At 44.9% G+C, this 15,687-nt stretch overlaps 1 protein-coding gene across 11 annotated transcripts; it reads left to right on the forward strand.

Annotated features, from left to right (window-relative positions):
• Positions 1 to 160: 160 nt before the first annotated feature.
• On the forward strand, positions 161 to 14,253 carry ranbp3 (RAN binding protein 3). 11 transcript variants are annotated; one of them, XM_011487108.3, is made up of 17 exons: positions 164 to 332; positions 1,902 to 1,957; positions 2,228 to 2,264; positions 2,352 to 2,429; positions 2,527 to 2,598; positions 4,859 to 4,924; positions 5,075 to 5,167; positions 5,887 to 5,996; positions 7,730 to 7,846; positions 8,014 to 8,114; positions 8,188 to 8,263; positions 8,339 to 8,435; positions 9,258 to 9,412; positions 9,491 to 9,611; positions 10,411 to 10,553; positions 10,803 to 10,992; positions 13,280 to 14,253. In XM_011487108.3, the coding sequence occupies exons 1-17, from the start codon at positions 311 to 313 to the stop codon at positions 13,321 to 13,323; spliced, it is 1,578 nt and encodes a 525-aa protein (XP_011485410.1). In that variant the 5' UTR covers positions 164 to 310; the 3' UTR covers positions 13,324 to 14,253. The 11 variants fall into 11 exon arrangements, with proteins under 11 accessions (XP_011485414.1, XP_011485416.1, XP_011485410.1 ...); XM_011487110.3 differs by having other exon boundaries at positions 1,944 to 1,957; XM_004079472.4 differs by having other exon boundaries at positions 167 to 332; positions 9,288 to 9,412.
• Positions 14,254 to 15,687: the final 1,434 nt, after the last annotated feature.

A 15,687-nucleotide genomic window follows, 5' to 3' on the forward strand; every position in this document is an offset into this window, starting at 1 on the left:
CTCATGGTCCAATCAATAAAAAGGAGTTCACAGACCCCTACATTAAAAAGGCACCTTGTCAAGAATACACAAGTTGAGGTACAGTATATGAAAAATTACAACAGTTGATAGTCTAACTGAGCTCGCAGACATTTCTTTTCCATTTTGGCCCTGCGGTTCTTTCTGGGACATGTCTTCCTCTCGCAGGGCCCCTGCGGTGTGGCCCTCGGTCAGAGGCCCCGGAGAGCCGGCTGCAGGCTGAGGCCCTGCTCCGCCGCGCGGCTCGTCTTATCTGCGCGGTGGGTTGTGGGTGTGTGAGCGTCGAAGTAAAATGGCGGACTTGGCAAACGAAGGTGAGTAGGTAGCAGAAACGGGGAAAAAACGCGCCTCCGCTGCGGATTTTCAGTTTGCACACAGGTGCTGCGCGAGTAGGGCGAGCGGCGAGGAGGCGCTCTGTCGCCCGCAAATGTTGATCGTCGGAGAAATGTCGCCCAGGAACGTTTTGAAAAGCGAAACGATAGCAAACATGCTAACAATGCTAACGCCTGGGCTGAGGCTAATTCCTGGATTGGCTGTTTGTCACTAGCCGGCTTACCCCCCCACTGCGAGCATTTGGCTATTAATAGCCACTTTCTATTGGCATTTGTGGACCCGCGTATCTAACCTGCCGGATGCTTTGTCCCAAACGATCCTCCACATTAAGTACGTGACCGTAAGCACAGGTTCTGACATCACCGGTCTGCCCGGTACAGAGCGCGCAGAAGGACGTCGTTGTGTCTGGCTGATCGGTCAATTTGCGGAATCGAGAAGCGCTTATTTAGGCGGGTAGAGTAAGAAAGCCCCCCCACCCCCATTATGCTATGAGTTGTTAACAGTTTGCGGAAGAATGGCCGTTAATTTCACGTAAATGCATTTGTGGTTTTCGTGAGTCTACGGTGTGTCTACAGTTTTAGCGGCTCTGGTGGCGGGAGTTGTAAAGGAGAGATGACTCAAGCAGGATGAAGCGAATTAGCAAGCTAACCATAGCATGTAAGCTACTACATATGCACAGCTTTGTAGCAGTGGCGGCGTCTATGTGCTGGAAAGGGTCAGATGGTTAAAAGTACTAGTTGTTAGCATCCGCCGGCAGCGTCTTCTTCACGAATGACGGAAAATAGACGCCGCCGCCGTTCGTTATCGTATTTTCCCCGATGAGCTGTAAATGTTTAGGAAGGGGATTTACAACACTTGTGTGACCCACATTGGCAGGCTTTGGGTTTAGAACAGTTTCCTCGTTAACGTCATGAACCGCGGGGCTGTCATGAATGTGCGGGATGCCCAGTCCCGCGCAGCCCGCTGGACAGCCAGGCGGCCTGTCACGCATGCTTTCCCGGACAAAGCTCGCGGCGGGGACGCTACACCTGCTCCGAGTATAATGGGCCTGGTTCGGACGGAAACCTTTGTCTGGTGTCGCTGAACGTGAGGAAAGTGTTCCGAAAATCCCCCAAAGTTTGCGTCTGTCATACACATTTACATTAAGATGGTTGTTTTTAATTGTTTTCCCATATTTCATCCCGAGCTTCATGATCTGGACCCCCATAGGGTTGAATGTTCTTACATTTAGTCAAACTGGGAGTTTATTTCTGTATTTGTCATGAAATGTTGGTGGTTATTTTTCCAAACATCTTCACAAACCCTCCTATTTGTTGTTCTCTTGGTCCAAACTTCTGAAATTCCTGACTGACTTTATATCTGCTTATTAATATTCTGCTCATCTTGTAATGAATGTTGAGTCAACAATTGGTTGATCTTAATGTTCACTGGCTGTCGCCTGGGAACCACTTTTTAATTTATTGTAGGTAATTTAAACGTTAGATTTCAGTCACAGCGGCTGGTTCAGGTCCTTGGTGCTTGGATGACCAGCCTACCTCTCTTCTTGACAGACAAGCCTGCCATTGCACCTCCTGTGTTTGTTTTCCAAAAAGATAAAGCTCAGAAGGTACGTTTCTTTATGTTGGATGTGTTGATGTCATATTTTATTCTTTGTGATTTTGTTTTGTTTGGAACAATGCACACCGATGGACGAGCACATACAGATGGACCACATGTGATAGAGTTAAAACTATCTGAACAAAATAAAACCCAAATGATCATGAAAGTTATTTAATCCATAAAGATTCAAGAACAAACACAAAATGTGGATTTCTCTTACTGGTTTGTTTGCTATTTATTTTTACCCATTTAAATATGTTGTTGCTCTCTTTGACAGCGATCTGCAGAAGGCTCGAGTGCAGAGGATGGAGAAGGTTAAGAAGATTTCTCAAATAAACGTCTGCATTTACTGTGTGTCTCTATAACTTGATTGCTGATCCTTTTCTGGCTACAACTTTCAGATTCAGATAAAGATGAGGGAAGTTATTGTCCTCCTGTGAAAAGGGAAAGAACCTCGTCATTCCCGCCCCCACATTCTGGTAAGGACATTTTGTAAATAAGCATGGCCTTTTCTTTTTCTGGTTTTCACATTATGCATGGATTTGTATGCTGACGGCGGTGTCTGCTGCTTTGCAGTTCCCAAGAACAATGTATTCATGCCCTCAAGTTTCTGCCAGTCGCCCACTGGGAATTCAGACTCTGAGCCAGGTGAGAAACGCAGGCCTTCAGAAGGTCCACTTTTCTCTTCTCTCCTGAATAAATACTCTTTAGCATAGCCCAGCCTAAGAAAACACTTATATATCCACGTAATGGTAACACTTTCTTGGTTCAAGTGTAATATGTAACAATATCTGCTTTGAGAGTCGTGGTTATCTGCAGTGTTTGTGTTGAGTTTGGTGAAAGGCTGGCATGTCTGCTCTCTTTACCTTAAAGCTGTCAATATTTCCTTAAGTAATGGATCTGATGTCATTACTGATGGATGATTGTAACGTAATGCTGATGCGGAGTTCCCTCGTTTGTCATTACAGATGCGTTCTAAAACGAATCAATTCAATTTTATTTCTATGGCCCAAAATCACAACAATGGGCTTTGTACCGGTAATTGGAAAGTAAACATAAAACCAAAAGGATCATGAATGCATAGATTTGTATAGGAAATTTCTAAACTGAACTAACTAAACGGACTAAAATAAACTAAACTAAGCATCCCTGACCTTAGACCCTCCTTCTCTGTAAAGAAAAACTTCTAAAAATAAACGGATTCTGGAAAAAAGGAGAAACCTCAGGGGTGTCCACATGAAGGAGGGATCCTCCTTCATGTGGAATTAGCTTATCTAACTCTACAACTACATGTTTAAATTGTCCAGCAATCAGTAATGAACAAAATCCACAAAGTAGGATTATTCTATATGTTTTAAGGCAGTAAAACTCCTCACTACACACTATAGACTTTTCTCAGACAGACATTCTCACACATTTCTCTCTTGTTTAAACTCAAAGTTCAAACCTTCACAGATGAATACGAACAGTTTTAAAGAATAAAAACACAGAAGTGATCATGATTGAAGATTTATTTTTATGCAGCAAACTGCACGGATTCTGAACAGAAAACACCTCACCGAGATTGATTGACATGGTCTACAGCCAATCGTGGCGCAGAAAAAATAAATAAATAAAATTACACAGAAAAAAAATCTGTTAGGCGAGAAAATGTAATGTAATTCTTTTTGACAACTCATTCATTTGTTGATATTAGGGGTGGGTATCGACGAGTCTGGCGATGCGTATCGCGATACATGTGAGACTTGTTCTCATCTGGAGCCCTCTAAAAATCACCACAACCTGCGTTTTTATATGGCAACAACGTGGCACAGAGGTTCGGTTCGGTACCCATCCCAGACGCTTAAGGACGGTCATCAATAATTAAATAAATGTCGTCTGGACAGCATTTTAAATCGATACAAAAATCGCAATATATCGCCAAATTGATTTTCCCTACATCCCCAGTTGATATGAACAGAGAATATTTAAAAGCCAACAGGCTTGATATTTAACCTAAGGATGAGTAATTTGTAGAACAAGACTGTAGTTTAGGAGGTTTTCCATGCATGAACAGAACAGACGTCTGCCTGCAGAAGAGTCTGTGCTTTTGGTAAAATCCAACATTATTCATGTCACATTTCACTGCTTTAAAAACAAAAGTACAGAGAAAAAACACACCAACAAGATCACGTGATTGAATGATTTACATCAACAGATCAGACACACTGATCAGCACCAATTCCTCCTGTAAATCGTTTTTTTTACAGCTCTGGGGAGCTTCTTTCTAAACGTTGTTGGATTTGTGTGTTTGCACCGTCAAACTGCCCGGTAGGATGAGGAACCGGAGTAAAATCGGGTCATTTGGGAGTTGGATGTAGGCCAAATTTTTAAAGCTGAATAAACAGCAGGATGGTATTTATTGGACGGCGGCAGATCAAATGTGACCACATAAAAGGGAAACGCAGCATTTACCACATTTCTGTGTTTTGCAAAGTACATTATGTTTGTTGCTCCCACAAAAGTGTTGAGTACAAACCACTTTGGGGTCGTTATCTGCCCGTGTCCTGCCAGCTGAATGTACACTCCACGTTAACCTGATGGAGCGTTATTGACCACCGACCTGTACCAGGCCTGACTGTTTTTCCTTTGCTGTGGCGCTCTCTGCTTCGCCACAGATTAGAGCAGGTCATGCAAGCTAATAAAGCCAGAGAGTTGGCAAGACAAAAGTAGAAATAGATCCGACGCCAGAGAGGCTGCCATGCCATTGCACAAGAACTGGATTGCTACACAACTCATCGGCCTCTCTTGAGGTTGCTGTGGTAACTGGACCTGTGGTTGGGGAAGAACATGTCTATTATATGTTACTGTGCTATTCTCCACTAGTTTTTCTCCTGATTTGTTTTCTTCTCTCATGCTGTCTCACCAGAAGAGAAACCTGTGGGATTCCGCTTAAAGCCACCGACTCTAATACACGGACAAGCCCCCAGTTCAGGTAACCTCATGCTCTACATGTGTTTACTAGCATAGAAAGTACTTTGACTTCCAACTTACAAACGTCACACAGATCCTGCAAAAAGGGGGAGGGGCTAGGTTATGTATTTATTGAACTTAGACATCCCAAACATCCCAATCTCTGTTATAGGCGTCCCAAGTCAGAAACCCAAGGAACAGCAACGCAGTGTCCTCCGCCCCGCCGTTCTCCAAGCTCCACCCTCCAAATCACATATAGAGTCAAGTGAGTACATTTTACACTTTGACTGCATTAAACAGTAAAATCCCTTCTAGCCTACACTCAGTGTTCAGGTGAAGCTCTGCACTGTATTTCTGAGGGGAGTTTGAGAATGTGCAGCATATAGAGCTTGTCCGTAGTAGATAAAGAAAATCTTATTCATAAATTAATGATAACCGCTGATAGTCAGGCCTTTTGTTCAAATAAAATATACAAGGAATTTAAAAATGAGTTTATCCTCACAACCTGTGACCTGTGACACTCGCGTGTTATGACAGTGCTTTAGAAGTCAGCTTAAGAGTGAAGACTCAAGAAAAAAACATCTTCTAATTATTAATGAATGGCTTTCAGGTTACTGAACATTTCATGTAGGCTCTATTAAAAAATGTCCTGTCGTTAACTTAATCATTCAAATATTTCCCCAAATCGTCACGTTTCATTAAGTTTTTATTCAAGTGTCGGTAAAGAATAGATTGGTGCCGTGTTAAATCAAATATTTTCTAAGTATTTGGCTATCTACTACATCTGTAAAGGTCATAAGTAAAATGTCTCTTAGTGGAAAAACCAGAAACTTTTCTAAAAAGTAGTGAAAGATGGTTAAGATGTTCTCAAAGTTGCAGAAAGTCATGCTAAAGGATTTCAGTCTCTGCAGAAACTTCATTCATTGATGGTCAGACTCTGTGAAAACGACGGTGGTCATTTTAACATTCCTTCTACGGTTTTAGATTCCAGTTGTGGAACCAATGGCGTGAAAAAGACATCAGATGGAGCGTCTGTGACTCCGTCGCTCTTCTTGAATAACAAAGATCATTCACCCCCATCGGCCAAGTCACTGGTGAGACATGACTGCTGTTCAGTTTAGTCTGGGTCTCTTCCTCTGGGACAGTCTCTGTTAAAATGTGCATAAATGCTGACTAACCCCCCCCACAAATCAGGTGCTCAATGGGGGGCGCTGTTGTCCAAAGCTCGCTCTGACCACACCCAGAAAAATCGTAAAAGAGAAAAGCAGCTACGATGCATCGGAAACAGATGACACCATAACCATGAACGAAGGACGTGTTTATGTTTTTACAAAATGTCTTTAATCATGAAACAAAAAGTAACTTTTACAGATTTGGAATGACAGTATTAGATTATCGGGGGAGTTACGTTCTAAAAGAACCAGCAGTAGGAGAAATCTGTGAAGAAGAGATGTTTTAAGGCTGTAAATCTACACACTTTTCTCTCATTTAAACTCTCAAACTACAGAGTAAAAAAAGGTCCAGGATTAGAGAATGAAAACAAAGATCTGATCCCGATGGAAAATGTCTGTAAATGTAACAAAGTGGACGCATTCTGCACTGGAGACACGACCATTGACAAGGTCTAAAGCCAATCAGGATGCAGAACACAGCGCCCTGTAAAAAAACAAACGTAAAGTTTCAGTGAAAATAAAACCGCTCCACGGGGAGACGGTTTAATTTGTTTTTTTCCCCTTCCTGCTTCTCCCTTTAGGGGGCGCCCTCTCTGCATCCTCCTCTCTCTAGCCTTTGCCCTCGTTTCCTCCTTCTTGCACCTCCTGGTTGGTCCACCTGGACCTGAATTCCAGCCTCCAGGGTGGCAGCTGAGCATGAATTCAGCCTGAAGAGCGTGATTTAAAAAGTAATATAGAGTCATCCATGGAAGGCTTTAGAGCTAAAACCTGCAGAGCCGTCTTCCTTAAGGGGGTTCACTCCTCAGCTGGTGGGACTCCTCCACTTTCACTGCAGTTTTTTGCAAATGCTGTTCAGTTCTGACTTCTTTCCTCACAATAACAAACCTGGAAATACTGGAACACTGGACTCGTGTTAACGAGCTAAAACCCCTTTTCTGTCATCTAATGTTCCTAAATGTGGAGTCGAACAGAATCTGTTTTCTGCTCCGATCTTTATTAGCTTTATATTGGGCTCATTTATATGAAAACATGCTGATTTCCTCCAGTGTCCTTGAGCCAAGTCAGGCCCTGTTGGACTGATGGGGCCATCAGAAGAAGACAGTCAGGAAACCTTGGCGTCTTTGTGGAAGTAGAGCATCTAAGATGTTAGCTTCATACAGCATGACCTTCATGTGATCATGAATTTCAGTTTCAGCGCTAAATCATTCATGCATAACTTAAGAATCAACCAGGAATCCTACAGACTGAGGAAATAAATGAAGACGAATGCGTGTTTGCAGCTGTCCAAGGAGGCAGATGTTTGTTTATCTGGACTTTTTCTTGTCATCCAAATGATTGGAGCATTCAGGACTAATGTTTGCTTTCTAAACCATCAGTAGTCTTAAAAAAAAGGATAATTTCTGAAAAATGTTGGTACATTTTCTGACTGTGATGAAGATCCTGAGAGGAGGATGAGTTTGTGGAACCAGTGCTTTGTGGTTCTGGGGTGACAGCAGGATGGAGTTAATGATGGTAGATTTGAGAAGAACTGCCATTGGGTCCATTCTGGCAGAACCACACCTGCACTTGAACTGGGTTCTGAAATGAAAACTGAGACTGTTTGGTTTTAAGAGACTCTGAACAGAAATGAATCCTGATGCTTTTTCTGTTTTTAGAAACCTGAAAATCAGGAAGATGGAGAGAGTGGCAGCAAAGATGAAGACGGGAGAGAAAACGAGAAATCTGTAGCTCTATCGTTTGTGTTTGGTCAGAATATCAAAGACAGAGCAAAGGTGGGCTGTTTGTCTTTCACCTGTAAACCTATGGGACACATTGATGTTGACATACATGCGTGTGGGTTGTTTATTTTAGATTTCCCTCTGAATATTGGCATGTATGACACACATGAATGTGTCCGTTTGTGTGAATAAATCCCTAATGTTTCTTCTTCATCCAACAGTTGGACAACAGCAGCACAGAAGAAAACTCAAAGGATAGTTTGCTACCGGACTGTCAGTCAGAGAGCACAAATTATTTCTTACAGTACATCTCCACCCCAAGGTGAGGAGGTCTAACTGTTTTTATGATTCTTTTATTTGAAACTCTAACCGGCGTGTTTTCATTCCCACTTCAGTTCAAAAAATGCCTCAAACAGTGGAGAGAGTGGAGCCAAGTTTGTGTTTGGGCAGAATATGTCTGAACGGGTTCTGGTGAGTGTTGCTCCGCAGAAAAACTGCGCTTTGCCTCAGAAGAAACCCGTGTGATGATGGCTGTTGTGTTTCCAGAGTCCTCCTAAAGGAGAGGCATCCAGTGAGGAAAGTAAAGATGTTTGTGCTGCTCCTGCTTCAGAGTCTCCCTCACAGGAAACAGCCACAGACAAAGGTAGGAAAAGCCTCCGCTGTCTGAAAAGATGCTGCATGTATGACTTCATCCCCGTCACGGGCCTGACGGTTCTGAGGTCATGTGACTGACCACCACCACACGAACACATGTCAATTACAGGATCCTTACCGATCACCAGAACTGTAGGGCCAGTGTTGACGTTCTTCCAACTACCGTTAACGCCATCGTTAGCATGAATCAGCTGATTCATGCTAACGATGGCAAAGCATCTTATCTTGATGTCGCTGGCGGCGACTCCAGTGTTTAGAGGATTCACAGGATTTTAGTTTTTCCTAAGTTGGTCGTCTTCCATCATCCTTGGATCTGTTTTCAAAGTGGTCTTTTCATCGGGAACATGCAGTTTTTAGCTAAAATCTAAAAACTCAGATCGATTTTCTAGGACATCGTTTCTGCAGGGCGGAGTTGTGGGCGGGAAAGTTGGTGCGGAGCAACCCTGTACCCCCCCCTTCCCTGTGTCTGTGGCTGAGAGCTCTTTGTTTACAGCCCCTCACACCCCCAGTCTCATTAGCGGTGCAACAAAAACAGTGGCAATACTGTAAAAAGTGGATGCATCAGAAAGGGGCGGAGCTGGGAGCTTGTGGCCCCGCCCAGCGTATTTTCTGCTTCACATGCATTTTTTTTTCATATGCGCCTGTTTCACAACGATTTACAGAAATACTGAGAAATGCAGTTTTAATCTTGTCTTTATTTCTACCATCAGAAAAATGCTACGAGAACACATACATTTTTCATTGGTGTGGATCTAGAAAGATGCTTTCATGTCCGTCTTTGATCTGAAGTTAAACTCTTGTTGACCTTCAGATGAGGCTGAACGCCCTCCTGTGTGTGTAGTCAACAGTGTGTCCGAGTCCCTGGAGGAGTCTGCAGCAGCTTACACCAAAGCCACAGCCAAGAAGTGCGTCTTAGAGAAAGTCGACGTGAAAACTGGAGAGGAGTCAGAAAGCAACGTCTTGCAGGTGAGAAGCGCTCTGGGGTGGAAGCCCGACTGGACTGCAGACCCTGATGCAGGTTTTGTTTGTTTGCCTTTGCTGCAGATGCAATGCAAGTTGTACGTTTTTGAGAAGAAAGCTCAGTCGTGGATAGAGAGAGGTCGAGGGCTGCTGAGACTCAACGACATGGCCTCCACAGAAGATGGAGCCCTACAGTCCCGCCTAGGTAAACCTCTGGCAGAAGTCAAGGGAGCTACTTCCAGAGGGGGTTCGGACTTTACCAACAAATTCTGACTCTTGTTAGTAAAAATATATAAATCCAAAAAATGCAAAGACAAAATAATGTAAAAAATGTCTAACATTAGCTCCACTGAAGTAGTAGTGTTCCAAACATTCATTCCCACCAAATAACTGTCATAACATATTTCAAAGCTGAGACCCTTTTTGAGACCTTCAGCGTAAAAGTTTTGAATGAAAACCATACTAGGGGGTGGGGGGTGGGGGTCATTCCTACACCCTCATGATGTAGGATTGCTGGTGTGGTGCTGGGCGAAGCATCGGTGAATCCAGAAACCTCTGAGGGCTCAGACCCATGTGTTGTTGTAAGGCCGGCTGTGACCAGCAGGGGGCGCTGCAGCGAGACCCATCCTGCCTCAGAGATCAAACGCTCCTTTACAGCCTGATGGTTGTGGGCCAAGAGCTCAGAGCTGGTTCTCATTACAGAAAGAATGAATGTTGTAGTAAGGAATGAAAACAATTTACAAGTAAAGCTTTTTACTTTAGTGATTTAAAACCTGATTATGTCCAGTTCAAACCATATTTTAGACTTCAAGGTGATTGTAAATATTCTTTTTGTTTAACTTTCCCTGACTTATGTCTAGCTCACAGATTACATAACAGAAAAATCCTCCCGACGGTTTTGTGTTTTCATTGAGAGTCAGAGCTCTTAAACATGGACTAACCTCTCCAGCATGTGGCGGGAGGATTTCAACACTCGTGTCTGTTTTTGCATGCGCCTCTGGCAGTGATGAGGACCCAGGGCAGCCTGCGGTTGATCCTCAACACCAAACTCTGGCCGCAGATGCAGGTGGACAAAGCCAGCGAGAAGAGCGTGCGAATCACTGCCATGGACACGGAGGACCAGGGCGTCAAGGTCTTCTTAATATCGGTGTGTGGATCTGCTTTTGGTGGTTCTGGAGGATTGGATTTGGAAAAATAGATCGAATCCGCTGATGTTTGATGCCGTTTGACATGAAGCTCCTCCACCTTCAACCGCTTGGTGGTCGGAGCTTCTGTCCATGACAAACACACATGTTTGACATCACACTGGCCTCAGATGCATGCAGGGCAGTGAGGCCATGTGATTCACGTGTAAGAGGCGGTGTCATGAGAACACGCATGTGCTGCTCCCCTATAGGGTAGCTCTAAAGACATCGGGCAGCTGGCTGCTGCGTTACATCATCGGATCTTGGCTCTGAAGAGCAAAGCGGAGCAGGAAACGGAGGCCCTGACGACGACCATCCCTGACGCAGAGGTACCACAGTCCAACGAAGACGACAGCGACGAAGAGGACAAAGCGTCTGCTGCAGCCTCTGCTCCTGCTGCAGGTCAGGGATCAGTCCTTCATCACCTTCACCTGTTTGGTTTGAGTTCAGGTTCTTTTGTCTTCCTGCTGCTTTTAGGCAAACAGTGAGTGTTGATCAGCTGACGGGGGCAGACCCCAAACATGTGCGAGCTCTCTGTTTACATGCAGCTGACTGCAGTTCATCTGCCGTGAGCTGGACTTTAAAGGAAACGACAAACTGCAGACAGATGTTCTGTAGAAAATACGGTTTAAAGAGGAAAATGAGACGAGTGTCGGTGAATTACGCAGATTTTCTTGAGTTTTTCCAGCTTTTAGTTGGACTGTTTACATCAACAGTATCGTGTTTGTTTCCATCAACAGTACAGAGTTTGTCTACAAAGTCACGGTTGTTCTCACCTTAGCAGGCCACTGTTATTGTCAGTAGGGTTGGACGATGTCCCTTAAATTGTCAGTTGACGATGTTTGCAGTAAACCATCGTGATGGACAATGATATAGTCGGGGGGGGGGGGGGGGGGGTAATTTTTCTCTATTATATAATTATTATTCGTTATTTTATTTCATTACTTCATCATTTTTTTCCCCAACTAATGACTCATCTGCGATGATCCATTATGAACTGAGGGAAGTGACTTTAACAAAACAAAAATGGAAAAGAAGAAGTCCGCTCCTGCACTCGATTGGACCGAGCGACGGGTCTCTGAGCAGAACAGACGGACTTTGTGTTTGAGGGGAAGGGAGGATGCTTTGTTACGTGTGCGCTATTTGTGGGAGACTTCGGACTGCCATCCGTCCCGCAGCTCTAGGTGAACGAGCTACTGAACTCAGGAGAACCGGGTCTCCCGGTAAAAGTGTGTGTCCGGGCAGAGCTCGGACTTCCAGCACACACAGCGGCTTTGGGGCGGTGTGTGAGCTTCAAAGCAGAAATGTGGCTCAGTCCTTAGAAACCGTTCAAACAATCACGAGGATTTGTGTTTCCAGTCGTGTCCCGACTAAATAAAGGCTGATGTTATTCCCACATATTTATGTGCAGCCAAGATGGATTTATGTTCATCAAAGGCTAAATGTTGTTAATGCGTGTTAGCCTTCATCTAACCGTTCTTCCAGCTCCATTCTTCCACAGAAAAAGCACTGACCACACGGATTAGAATTAAAATGATGAGCGAACAGGCGCTCATTAATAAAAGCACGTTTAGAAGATCATCTCGTTTATTACGGAGCTGCCAGATATCTATGTATGTAGCCTCTCAGTGGAACTCATTTCCTCTTCCAATATTTCCAACACTACTGCGGATGTGCGAATGATTTCTTCTGACCAAAAGTGTGACCATGTGAACGTTTGTTATATTCTGAAAACATTTTTCTGGGCCCATCTACACGGTTGAATTCTAATCCGACCATTGATCCCATCAAGATATTTTGCTCATGTAACCGCGGCTTATGGCGTCTACTCGCAGTGTGGCGGGGGCGTGGCATTAGGATGGTATCTCTCCATCGTGACGTCAGTCAGCCATCATGATGGACGATGGTATCGTCCATCATGATGGCTGACTGACGTCACGATGGACGATGGAATCGGCACAACCCTCATTTTCAGTCACCAGACGTTTACTCAGCAGCAGTTCTCACCTGTGCGGATTCTGCCTCCACGATGGCCTTGAACGCATCGGCGTACCTGTCCATTTACAGGGGGTTGACACGCCCCCTTAAGCTCCGCCTCTTTCCGTTTGAGGAACAAACAGAACAAAGTCTTCCAATAAGTGTGAAAGTAATCTAAAAAACGTGACCTCTTCAGACCCGAGCTGCCGTTTGAGCTAACCCCCAGTCGGGCAGAAGGAACTACTGGGGTAATAGGACTGGGGTAATAAGTGGACGCCAGGTTTGAGGAGGTTCAGGAAGAAAACCGACAGCAGGAAGCTACGTAAATGTCAGCAGTGGTCGATGCAGGTGGACAGAACCGGTCTCTGCTCTGGTGTGGAGCCGGGTTCTGCAGACTCTGGTTTCTACAGCTTTAAAGTGGATCTGAGGACTTTCCATCTGCTCACACGAGTCCAGTCTTGGAGTTCATTCAGGACCTGGACAGCGTTCTGGTTCTGGTGCCGTGGATGTTGGTTTTCGTGAATGTAGAGCTTTTGGTTATCGTGTCGACTGAGCTCTGGAGAGTATCGGATCCATCCGGTGCGTCGTTTCAAACTTTGCATTGAGTCTCGTTGCTGCAGAAGACAGACAGATGCGTCACCATGGGACCCAGCAGTGCTGTGGTGGAGCGTGTGGCCGCTGCAGTCAACCCGCTGTCGCTCTGTCCCTGCAGGTAACTCAGAAGGAGGGGAGAGCCAGGCCGCAGGAAGCACATAGCGCCGCTCTTGGACCGCCTTTTCTTCAGGCATCTCCACGGACAACCCTTGATCAATGTAGGTCACCCAGACCAGTACTTTTGGATAGTCTAGCTCCAGGAAATACCCCCCATGCCGGAGTGTCTCACCCAACCCGTGCAGTCGTCTTCTCTGCATTCAACGTTAAATCTGGACTTGTTTGTTCCCCCCCCTCTCCTGTTTTGTGTTTTATTTTTGTTTTCGAGTATTTTTTTCTTATTCCGATAGCAAAAATAAAGACTTCAAAGCTTTGGTTTGGGACTTTTCTGCTCATCATATTGATGAGTGTAAGGGTGTTTTCCTCTGCGTTTGAATTAACGGCACATGTTAAGACTGCAGTTTCTACTATGGGACCTTTCTACTGGCTCTACAGCAGCGCCTCTGGCCCCCACGCGTCCCGTAGACCTTCACCTTATAGAGCAGCCATCCTTCAACCCCCCATCCCGACCAGTCCCTGCTTTAGGTTGGCAGATGTAATTTATTTGGGCGGTGACTTTGTGTTTTCATGGGGCGGTTCCCGTCTGTGCCGGGTAGCGGCGGCCGCCGGAGCGCTCCCGACTGCCACCGTGTTCCTCTGGACGCTCACAGGTTCATGTGGTCGAATCCTCTGAAATTGTAGCTTCTGATGAGATTAATCCATTCAATCGGCCATTTCTAACGGAGAAACCACCTTCTGCATGACACTTCATCATCCCAAGAGTTTTTGTTTTTGTGTTGAGACATTTTTATGTTGACATTTCTATAAACTTTTTATCCATGTACATTTGGAGAAGCTGTTGGAATGCAGACTGTGTGGGAGTGAAAACTGTAATACCCTCTGAATGTCATGTACATTTGAATATATTATTTAGTAGTGCACCATGTTTTCTCATCTCCAGCTGCCCCTTTACAAAATAAACCATTTTGGACAGAATTCTTTCCATTTTCACCTTTTGTTCCGCCTCCTCTGAAAGACGACGTCCTGAATGAGTTTCGGGTCGGGCCGCCGGCTCTGAACGTGCTCTGCCTGCACCGGCGTCCAAACCGGACCTGCTGCGGGTCCGCGGGACGCGGCTGAAGCCGAACCGCAGCTCCTTATGTGCTCACCGTAAAGATTCTCCCCCATAGACGCTCGCCTTTCATTTGCTAAATCTTCATCTCGTTTGATGAGTGGAAGCGTGTTTTTAAATGCTTCATCAGGTTAAGAAGGGATGTCTGCTGCTAACAGATTGACAGGGAACCATGTAAGGTGAAGAGCCGGCGGGCCGAGGCGGCGGCGGCGGGATTTATGCTTCTCAGAAGGTTGGGGGTGGAGAAACGCGAGCGTCAGCCGTGAAGCCTTTTAAGTCTGGATAAGTAGAGTCTCGAAAGCTGAAGAAAGTCTGGTCTTCCTCCCTAAAATGAGTACAAAGCAAAGCGGGTCAAATGTGGGTCAGATCCAGAGGGTCTGAGTTTACCGTGAAGGTTGATAAACCGCCCGAAAATAAGGATTTTAAACATGCAAAGATGAGATTCAGAGGATTTGATCCAGTCTTCAGGACTCGACCTCTAAACTCTGACAGCCGCCACTGAAACAGTTTTATGCTTACATCCCAAAAACAGAACCACCACAAAGTCCATCAGAAGCTGAAGTTAGACATCAGCCAGTCCTCGGTCTGAGTGGAGGAATCTGAACATGTGCCCCAAAATGCAAATGTCACCGAGGAAGACGTGACTTCACTGCAGCTGCAGAGCATCAGGAGGGGAAACCGTCGTCTGCCAACGCCGTGATGTCAGACTGGCGAGCAGCTGTTGGTCTCCATCCTGTCCGGCTGACGGACCGTTTAGCGGGACGCCACATTTGTGAGATGACCCGGCCGTCGTGTGTTTGTGACGCCTGAGGCTCCATCCTTTCATCTGGTCTGACATCAAAAAATCCTCCAAGTATTCAAGCAAGAAATGACGTTTTCTGTTTGACTATTTTGATTTAATCTGATGTCTGTTTGTGAGGCTTTAATGAGTAAACATCTGTCTGTCAGGTCTGGTTGGGAGGCTTTTTTTATTCTGTTCTAGTTTTTCACATGTTTTCAGTCTTCCAGCACTTTTGAAAGTTTGGCTCAAATATCTTGTTTTCTCCTCTTTTCCTCACTCCGCTTCATTTGAGCACATTTTTAAAAAACTGCTTTGAATCATAATTTAATCTCTGCCTGTGTTGCCAGATAGTGGTGGTTTTCCAGCCTTAACGTCATCTAAAGATCACCAAACCAGCCAAAAAACACCCAGAATATTAATCAGTAATTAATCACCTGTTATTTATTACTTCCTGATGTGATTAAAAGTCCAACTTTAACACATTTGAATGATTTGAATGATCCATGTTTGCAGTCAG

The sequence above is a fragment of the Oryzias latipes genome, chromosome 17, assembly GCF_002234675.1.
Source record: "Oryzias latipes chromosome 17, ASM223467v1".
Taxonomy (NCBI): domain Eukaryota; kingdom Metazoa; phylum Chordata; class Actinopteri; order Beloniformes; family Adrianichthyidae; genus Oryzias; species Oryzias latipes.